The sequence below is a fragment of the Denticeps clupeoides genome, chromosome 18 (assembly GCF_900700375.1).
Source record: "Denticeps clupeoides chromosome 18, fDenClu1.1, whole genome shotgun sequence".
Lineage (NCBI taxonomy): Eukaryota > Metazoa > Chordata > Actinopteri > Clupeiformes > Denticipitidae > Denticeps > Denticeps clupeoides.
The window spans coordinates 7,578,847-7,589,815 of NC_041724.1; the positions used below are offsets into that span (position 1 = coordinate 7,578,847).

The 10,969-nt window shown below is 39.6% G+C and overlaps 1 protein-coding gene across 1 annotated transcript; it reads left to right on the plus strand.

The window, feature by feature from the left end:
* Positions 1-598: 598 nt before the first annotated feature.
* On the plus strand, positions 599-10,721 carry tmem144b (transmembrane protein 144b). Its single transcript, XM_028960909.1, has 11 exons — positions 599-683; positions 770-922; positions 1,000-1,122; positions 1,202-1,301; positions 1,388-1,468; positions 1,545-1,623; positions 1,921-1,979; positions 2,174-2,292; positions 2,412-2,531; positions 2,631-2,728; positions 10,668-10,721. Exons 1-11 carry the CDS (start codon positions 599-601, stop codon positions 10,719-10,721), a joined length of 1,071 nt encoding a protein of 356 aa, XP_028816742.1.
* The last annotated feature ends 248 nt before the right edge of the window (positions 10,722-10,969 follow it).

Consider the following 10,969-nt stretch of genomic DNA (forward strand, 5'->3'; position numbering starts at 1 on the left):
TAGGTTCCTGGGCACTGGGGAGTTACACTCTTAGTAAAAGTCAGATTTCAGACGCCCTCTGCTGGTGTTCAGCGGGAGGAACTTTTCTCCCCTCAACCTAGTTTGCATTCGGCAGTGTGTCAGTCTGAGTTGTCTCTGCTTTCGCTTATTTTTGCCTATAGTCTTAACATCGTATTGTGCAAGATTGTGCTGTACTTGTGGTTGGATGTTGCTGACAGGCACAGCGATTTTGTAAGGAGGACCAGCATGTCAAAAACAGGATGAAATTAACAATATCATATTAATAGGAAATGAATCAGACTGACCAGCAGACGTAATGAACCACAATGGCCGCCAGGTGTCGCCCGAGGCGAGAGTAGGACAGGCGAACCTGCCCTCAAAATTGACTTTAACGCGCCCGGGCGTGTTCGCGAGTGATAAGAACGGAGCGTTGTGCTGATGGAACTTGTTACCAGGAAACCGTTGCGTTGATTGAATGAATGGATTTGAATGTCTCGGCGCTGATTGGTCAGGTCGGACGTGATTGACGTCAGGTGTTCGCGCGCGTTTGATTTTCCGTCTTTTTTTTATTTTCTTGAAACGAATTGTCTGCGTTAAAATGTCTTCTGCAGCATTTTGTGTCCTCCTGGTCTCTTTCCTCTTTCATTTGAAATCTGCGCTCTCTGTCAAAGAGGAGACAGCGGGTAGGACCCTGTTTTTATTAGGATAAAAAAAAAAAAAAAATTGTCATTAGGCACATTGATGCATTTATGTCAAATTGTTTTGATAGGATTAGAGCTGGATACAGACAACAGCAGTGAACATGGAGTGCAGGCCTCGGCGTATCTCTCAGATCACACTTACGGCTTTGTGGCCTGCCTGCTTTCCATTGTGCTTTATGGGAGCTACTTGCTTCCCGTGAAGAAACTGGAGAATGGTGACGGTAAGAAAGCTTAGCGGTTCAAACCACCTGAAGCCTGGGGTCCTTAATGAAAATGGGTTTGTTTGTTTTATTCTCAGGCATGTTTTTTCAGTGGACCAGCTGTGTAGCCATATGGATTGTTGGTACCGTTGGCGACATGGCCCTCGGCTCGCCGAAGATCCATCCGCTGGCCATGTTGGGAGGGGCCCTGTGGGCGACAGGTTTAACCGAATTATCAGCATAACGTGCAGCATGTAAATTCCCCCGCTTTGATCATTCATTTTATATATATTCCTCCAGGAAACGTTGCTGCTATTCATGTGGTGAAGTTGATTGGCCTTGCTCTGGGGGTTCTCCTGTGGGGATCTAGTGGGTTGCTGATGGGCTGGGCAAGCTCAAGGTAATATTTTGTTGCACCATCTTGACTTCTTTTTTTTTTTTTTTGTGATGAACACAAACACAACCTTATTTTCGCACTTTTCTTAGATTTGGTTGGTTTGGAACGAAGCCTGAGGAGGTTCCTTATCCCATGTTGAACTATTGTGGAGCTGCCTTGTGTGCTTTAAGGTGAGACACTGTAAAATTGTTCTGAAAGTATCACACAAAACATGAGATTTATGTCACGGAAGACTTTGTTTTGCAGCTCAGTCATATTCTTCTTTGTGAAAAGTGACGTGCGATCTCATTTGTCCTCTGAAACCACACCCCTGCTTTTTGACCGGGTAAGTCTATGGGATCTCCGGGGGCTCATTACTCTGCTGAATAGTTTCATGTGTGAGAATTGTTAACTCATTTTTGCTTTAGACCTACAGTTGACCTTTGCTAAACTCTGCCAATCCTTGAATTCGAGGGGCTTGTTGATAATGCGATAATTCTCACAAAATCCTGAAATTGAACAAATTGTAGTATTGTCCTTGCAATTTCTCTGTTTTAAAGCCAAAGTAAAAATTGTATTTTAGTAGCTCAGTAAACTGCAAGGGTTTATGCATTTGAACTAATGCAAATGCTGATTTCAACAGAGCACCGGACCTGCAAATTCATGGATGGACTCCATCGCACCAAAGACCAAGCGGATCATGTATGCCCCGAGTCCACCGACGTTCCTTCTCATTCAGCATTTTTTTAAAACTCATTGATGAGTATGATTTGATTTAAAAAAAATTCTCTCTAAGATCAGACTACACTGGCTAAGTGGATTGTTAAAAGAGTGTTTCACGTTCTTCTCAAATAGCTAGTCAGAGCTTCTTTTCCTTTTGTTCAAACCTCATTCAGAGGCTGCTGCCTTGCTATTTTGTGTGGACTCTTTTACGGCTCGTCCTTTGTACCGGTTCTATACATTAAGCACCATTCCTCGAGCAACGTCAGCCGCTTTACAGGGTCCAGTCAGTACAGTAAGTGTGATGCCTGCTAATATGATATGAGAGAATTCTTCATGTTCATGAGTGCTGATGGCAAAAGGAACTCTATGGACAAGTGTTACTTGGTTTGATTTCTCATGCTTTATTTGCAGATCTTGACTACTGCTTCGCTCAGTGCAACGGAGTTTTCCTCGCAAGCTCAGTTTATTTTCTAATCTACTGTATCGGCATGAAAAACAGGCCTCGGGTGTATCCCAGAGCCATCCTACCAGGTACAGCAAGTGCACTTTTCATCTCGCTTTTACCTTAATGTTTTTATAATCCTAGCCCATAGCGATGTTGAAATGACTGAGTGATCTGAGCACTGTCAGGATTCTTGACTGGGACCATGTGGGCAGTCGCCACTTACTCTTGGTTCATGGCGAGCAACTACCTCAGTGCAGTCGTAACTTTTCCTATTGTTTCTGCGGTGAGTGTGCATGAATGCTTACCATTTTATTATATGATAATTTTTATGAGATGCAGGAGAAATACTTAATATTGATGAAGTATGTATGAATAAAATAGAAATAGTAGTAAAGTAAAAGAAAAAACTTTCAAATTTTACTCAGTTTGCAGCAATTATAGCTTGGCCGATCAGAGTATTTTAGATTTCAGGCAATATAAATAATTATGAACCTTTTAAAATGATAAACAGCACTCCACTGGACTCCAAGAATGCTTTTTTTTTTTTTTTTTTTTTTGTTGATGACTGACTTCTTTCTACATTTATGAAGATATTCCATAGTCATTTGGACAGGATTGTTCATCAATGTGCTGTTTTATTTTAACGAGCAAAACATTTCTAAATTACCATCTTTTAAATAATTAAAATAATCTTTTGCTCTAAAGTACTCGCTTCACTAATGAATGGTTCCTCCTCCAGGGTTCGGGAATGGTTGCAGCTTTGTGGGGTAGTTTGTTTTTTAAAGAAGTCAAGGTAAGTAGCCAGCACCAAGGTTTATAATAGATATTGATGTCAAGTCCCAAAGTGAACAATAATGCGATGCTGAAAGAGAACTAGACGAAGAGTTGGGTAGCTTTTATTGATTTTCTTTGGTAACACCAGCCAACAGAACATGCCACAATTCAGGGACAATTTATCTTTTAAGCGCTTGCAAACTTTCTATCAGCTACTTGATTGACTCTCCACAGCTTCTACTTTGCCCATTCATCGTCGAATATTTCGAAGTTAATTTGTTCTCTCTGTGCATTCTGAACCAGTCTGGCCACACGGGTTAATCAAACAGTCATGGAGATTCCGAGCTGCATATTCATTAAGAGGACTGCCAAATTACACAAATTACTCCTATTCTCCACAGTGTCCTTTTTCTAATTAAGTAATTGTGTAGAGATGCTCATTTTAAACAAGTTCATTGCTCATGAGGGTGCATTGTAGTGGTGGCTACTTTACTTTAATATGATGTGAGTATAATTTGACACTTAATTCATGAGTTTCTTGATGTGATGGCCACTCCTAAAGTACTTTAATTTTACTTGTGGAAGACACTATAATGTACTGCATGTTGAACCAGCCATACAGATGGGCAAAAAGAAGTTGGCAGCCACCGATTGTGCAAGTTAAAAAGATGAGAGAGGTCTGTAATTTTTATCTTAGGTAAACTTCAACTGTGAGAGGCATTTTTGAAGAAAAATGTTTTTTAAAGAATTTATTTGTATATGGTGCAGAAAATAAGTATATTTCACCTACAAACAAGCAACAGACCTGTCACTTAAGAAGCTCTTCTATCCTTCACTTGTTACCTGTCCACACCTTCCAGCAGTCAGACTCCAACCTCTACCAAGAAAATGACATCTCTGACCATCTCGCTCGACCTTGGGCTCCATACAAGATCTGAACTCATGCTAAGAATGATGAATTACATCCCAAGAACACCATACCCACTGTGAAGCATTATGCTTTGGTGCAGCCCTTCTTCAAAGGTGACAGGGCAACTTATCCATATTCAGTAAAGGATGAATGGGGCCATGTATCATGAGATTTTGGGCAAAAATCTCCTTCCATCAGTGAAAGCATTAAAATTGAAACATAGCGATATCTTCCCGCATGACGGTGATCCCAAACACAATGCCCGGGCAATGATGGAGTGACTATGTGAAAAGCATTACAGTCTTCTGGATTGGCTGAGCCAGTCTCCAGACCTCAGTCCAATCGAGAACCTGTGCCCAGCAACAGGCCCAAAACATCGTAACTCTTGAGAAGATCTGCATGGAAGAATGGGCCAAAATACCAGCTGGTAAAGAAGTACAGGAAACGTTTGACCTCTGTTATTGCCAACCAGGTTACATTACTATTGAGGTGAAATTTTGTTATTAACCAAATACTTTTTTAAATACTTATTTGCACCATTCATTAAAAATCATACCATGTGATTTTCCTGGATTTTTATTTAAATTGTCTCTCACAGTTGAAGTGAACTTGAGATGAAAATTATAGGTCTCTCTTATCTTTTTAAAGTGGGACAACTTGCACAATTGGTGGCTTACAAATATATATATATATTTTGTTTTGCCCCCCAGTGCCTGATTCCATTGTGCTTGTACTAGGGGAAATGACAACACAAATATGGGTATTTTGATGGATCTATGGCCTCAGCACACTCTGTTGGCGCTTCTGAACTAGTTTTTACTCTACAGGGATTGGGAAATTGCTTTGTCTTTGTGCTGGCATCCTGCGTCACCCTGGCAGGATCTCTTCTGACTGCCTTTTCGAAGATTTGATGTTCTTTACACCAGAGCACCAATAGGTGGTGATGCTAGACAAATCAAATGACATGCCTAGACTCAGTAAAACTTTCATCTGAGGTTAATTGTGTGCAAGGAAAACCATTTTGTTCTGTTTCTGTGTGGGGAAACAAAACTTTTTTTTAAATTATTTAACATTGTCTCTTAAAGTCATTTATTAATAAAGTAAATCCATGAGGATAAACATGTAAGTGTGAGCACTTGTCATTTCTGTGTAATCGGGTAACGGGTGACGTCTATGGGGTGTGGGTTTTACCAGGGGAACTTTAAAAGACATACTCTAAAGTGCAAATGTAATACTTTCCTGAACCCTGTTTTCATCATTTTCAGCGAACACTGTCTACATTTTTATACATGGCATAGGTGTTCTATGCCCTTGGTTCTGAAACTGTGGAATCAGGTCATCATTCCCGTAGTGTAGCGGGAGACTTTTGTTAATAAAGACTATTGTTAATATTTCCAGCTGCAAATGCAGTACTATGACTATACTGCATTGATGATATTTATAATAAATGTTCCCACTTGCTGTGTGTTTGCAGCATTGACGCTGGCCGACAGTCAACTATATTCCTATTAGGTATATAACTGCATCCTTTGCAAAGTAGTTAAATATGCCTACCCTAATGTTTTGTAATGATGGTACTTGGAAAGCCAGTTTGAGATCCATTTATCTGTGCCATAGTAACTGATTCAGGAATTCTGGACTATAGGAATTATAAGAGTAGCTACAGCCCACAAGCATGTTCAAAACACATTGCTTTTATATATTGCTTTATATGAAGTGAAATAATTTAACAGCAATCAAGCCTTCTGGTTTTTGTGCTTGAAGTATCCAGTCCCATTTCCCATACAAAATGCAGTGAAGGGAGGACCAAACCTGCGACTTGACCACAACATCAAAGAGCCAGGCTCATTGGTATGGCAGTCAGAGTGCACACAGTACCTGACTGATTTGTTCAACGTCCGAAAAAAACATGTTACCCTCCGAAGGCAAATTGACGATTATGTACAGTATTAGTGCATTATAGAACAGTATAAAAGAAATTATAAGCAAAATATTTATGGAGCAGAATGCTCCTGGTATTCCCTTTAGATTTACTTGGTCAAATCCAGTTTTTGAGCTGAATATCATGCCTCCAAATTTTTGTTGTATTCTCTCTATTGCCAGTAGCAGTGTTAGGTATGTCCGTGTTTGGTTGTCACAAGCCATCTGAAAACACAGCTATTTTGCCTAATCTCATGACATCAAGAGTTTAAACTGAAGGTACCATGGAAGAAGCTGTTCTCCTAGTACAGATTGTTGGATATATCTAGTTTTTCTTTTTTAATTTACAGAATCCCATTTTGTGCAGTGTTTGCATGCTCTCCCCAGGTTCTCTGGATTTCTTCCACCATCCAAAAAGAATGTACACTAGATGAATTGGAAAATCTAAATGGTCTCTAGGTGTCGTGCACAATCGTGCACTCGTACTGAAAGATTCAGAGCCTGGTGATTTTAAATGGGTGTGGCATATTCTCAAGGTTGGATGGAGGATCATAAATTTTCAAACAATACAGAGATTCTTAATGGGACTGAGCTCTGTATCCTGACCACGCATGGACATTTTAGTAGTTTTTAAATCCGTGTCACATGAAGTAGTTTTTCACAAAATGGGGATTATAATATAAAATTCATTATTATTATTTATTTATGTGGCCGAACAAAAATGGAGGTGTAAAACAGCATAGAAGTAGACTCTCTCACTCATCAACTCACACCTACAGACAATTCATTCATGAATTCACTTTGTGGTCATGCCCTTGGAGAGTGGGAGGTAAAGTGGATAACCCAGAGGAAACCCGCTCCAGCTTGAGGAGAGCATGTAAACTCTGCACACACAACATAATATAATATATATAACATAACTTTAATATCCATGATTTTTATTCTTTTTCTAATTGAATTTATTTAATTTGTCAGTCTGGTGTCTATAAACATATTTACCACTAAAGGCTTGATAAACAGAAGGTTCATGAGCTGTTCTCTGTATTTGAAGATGAACTGGATTATGCAGCTAAAGTGAGGGGGGGAAAATATGATTTATGCTAAGGGGACTGACATACTCAATGAAAGGACTGAACTGACTTCAAATACACTTTGGACCCATTTTGATTATGATTTATTTTTGTGCTGTTTTGTGTGTGTGCAAAAAACGCTTGGTGGTAAAGGATGATTGGTCCAAAATTGAGTAGGAGCAGTGGTGGCATAGCGGTTAAGGAAGCGGCCCATAATCAGTGTGCACCGTGTGCTGTGCTGCTGTGTATTACAAGTGACAATCCTTCACTACACTTTATCACTTTATAAATGGACCCAAGAGGTTGAATGCCTCGCTGGTGAACTGGACTGGTGCTTTTGGTTCCTCATCAGCATGAGCATGGAAGATGGGTCAAGAAAATTTAAGAACCTGGCAGATTGAGGACAGACTAATTAGTGAACACCTGGTGAGGCTGGACTAGCGTCTCTTTTGATGACAGCAGGACCAATCTTGTGTCATCTCATTATTTGAAGGTGCCATGGCTGTTTTAGAAATAGCATTTAACAATTAAAGTAGCATTCAAGATGTAATTTCCCACAACCTTAATAAAAACAAACATTTCAGCCATAAGCCTGCTGATCATTACTATAATAAGCAGATCTCTTCTCAGACTTTGCACATCCCAACAGTTCTATAAACTTAATCAAACATCATCCAAGAGGACCTGGTCCCTTTTTGTTGGATTAAAGATCAATTTAATTCTTCACTGGATAAAAACACAAATGGTCATTATATGTTTGCATTTTGAGCATTTGTTTTGTCTCAGCCCTCAGTTCTCAAACTGTGGTACACAAATATATATGGCTCCCTCTAGTGGTATGCCAGATATTGAGATTTATTTTATTATTATATTCACAGCTCCTGTGAGTTTAATTCCAGTGTATTTATTATTCTTATCCTCACTTGTTGTGTGTTTTGACTGGAGTATTGTAGTGGATGACCATAGCAGAGGCCTGTTTAACCACATTAAACTGTTTTGTATTGCCAGCCATAATGTCAGTAATTTGAAAGGGAAATATTATCTGAGGCAGAAAAGGTGTGAAAAGTCTGAGCACCACTGGTCTTAAGCAATACTTTCCCCGAACAAGCAATTGCCTGTCATTCATGATGAACAGACAGCTTTCAGACTGAGAAAAACATTTATATTCCAAACTTGAGTGATTCCTTCTGACCTCTCCATTTGCAGGAAATTGTTTCTCCATGGTTGTCGAGCAAAATGCATGTATTTCTTAGATTGATACAAAGACAAAGTGTCATATGCAAAAGGCAAGTTAACAACATATGTAAATCTGGGGCAGAACCTGGAGTTGAGAAGCAACCTCATTTAACATGCAGGACCTGGCTGTTTCATGTCATATTTTCAAGCCTGACCACAGACTCAACCCACATTTCCGAGCTCATGCCTGGAGGGGGGACCAATAGCTCCACATAAATACCTCTGATGTGGACCATATAAATGTTTGATAATCGTCTATTGCATACTTGACATCGACTTGTACTAAATCTAAGGTTTTGTAATATATGCAATTCAGTTCCAGTTTGATAGTATGCATGCATGCATATATATTATTACATTTATTTATTTATTCCATGGCTGGAGGCAAAATATAAGGACACAGTAATGCCTTCCAAACTTGTGAGGAGATCACACGTCAGTACTCGTCTGCGTTGGGATATGTGAGGGGTGAACTCACAAGTCATTTCATCTGCTTCCAGAAGGCCCGTTTGCTACGCTTGGCAAAAACCTCTGAGACTGACATGAGGTTGGTACACAGAAATGCTTTAAAAGGACTACATTTCATCTACTTTATTTTAACTCCAGCAAGAGTTAAGCAAGAGTACCAAAAACCTTTGCAATCATTGAAAGACCATATGATTAAATAAACAATTTCACATGTTTTCTATAATAGCTTTCATTATGTTGCAGCTGGCACCTTTTACAAATGCTTTTACAGCATTATACATAATTTCAGCTGCCTAGTTCCCCTTGTCCCTGCATCACATGTTGCTCAGTTTCCGGTCTGTTCTATGAACAAAGCCTCAGTGGAATTGCTTTTTGTGAAAGGTATGCTTTAATAGTCTATAAAATGAAAAAGAATATTGACAGAACAGCAAATATTCATGAAAAAAGATTTTAGTGTGTTAGATACCATTCAGTCACCTAATTCCTTTGACTAAAATGCTTTAAAATCAAGCATTATTACATCTTAAATGAAACCCAGGTTCATGAACTGTAAATATAATGTATGCAAGCTTCTCTGCATCAATTAGCAGTGCTAGACAACTCAGATGCTCCACAGGGTGTCATCACCACCTTCCTCCTTCCCTCATCTGATGGCACCCCTCTTGATGTTAACACCCATGCCTGCACTGATAGTCAGTTTTTTTTTTATCTTATGCTCTTTTTCTACAAAAATGGTCTCTGCAGAGCATGTGAGCCTCATTGGTCATTTTTTGCCTTTTTTTTTTGTCTTGTCCTGCGGCACCCTACCCATACCACACGCCAACATTAAGAAAATAGCTAGAGAAGATCTACGTGGCAGGGAATTGCAATTTTCTCTCGCTTCGGTTGGGTAAGTCACAACAGAACACAAAGCATCTCATAAGAAGCTCTTCAGCTGAACTGAGCAAAATTCGGACTCCCTATTCTAAACAAGTAAAAGAACTGGAGCTGTTGCCAGCTGCAGACTAGTTATGATGTCATGGTTCCAATGGGAGAGCCATGTGTCTAATCAATATAATGCATGTGGGATGTGTCTGTATAGTCATGGCCAAAGGTTTTCAGAATGACACAAATACTGTTTTTCACAAAGCTTGCTGCTTCCGTTTTTATTATGGCAATATGCAAATACTCCAGAATTCCACTGAATTTCAGGCCTGCCTCAAAAGAGATCTTTTCAGTGATCCTCTCATTAACTCAGGTGAGAGTGTTGATGAGTGCAAGGTTGAAGATCATTGTGAGGACATAGATGCTGCAAACATTTACTTTACATGTACATTTACGGCATTTATCAGATGCCCTTATCCATAGTGACTTACAGTTACAGTAGTTACAGGGACAGTCCCCCCGGGAGACACTCAGGGTTAAGTGTCTTGCTCAGGGACACAATGGTAGTAAGTCTGGTTTGAACCTAACTTTGTTCTGGTTCATATCAATCTTTTAGCCCTCATTTTTCTATTCATCAATGCTAGACTTTTTTTTTTGTCAAACAAGCTCAATTTCAAACACCAGCTGTAAACTGATTCACAAAAAAATGAAGTTCTAACTAGTCAGCTCCATATGTCATAACAGCAGTGGGAGAAGCCTGTCCTGCATCACATGCCTCTTGTTCAGCTCCTTTAACCTCATTTTTAATCCCAGGGATCATCCTTCAATTTTTTAATAGTGATTTTGAATATGTTGAGTTTTGAACTCCTTAAAAAGAATCACAATTCCACTTATTCCCAAATCTCTCTTCCTCTACCTGTGGTTTAAAGCACCCTGCCAGCCTACCCATGCAATGTGTGCCATCTGTATCTTTCCGGCAGGCTCTTTTTGGCTCACTGCCTGGAGACGAGGTCATATCCAAACGTAGCAACTAGCTCATTCATTGTTAATGAACAGCTATGGGATGCATCCCTTGCTGCGTGTCATGGTTAAGAATCATAAATCATCTACTCTGATCAGTTGTTAAAACTTATTTCTCACAGACTTGTGAAATTATAAAACTTTAGAAGAAAAACAATCCATTACCGACATGATGCCAATCCCATATTGCCTGAGGTCCTTGCACCTTCTTGTGGCCTGTGACACTGTCTGTGCTGCTCTGTCTCTTCTGTCTCATCATACA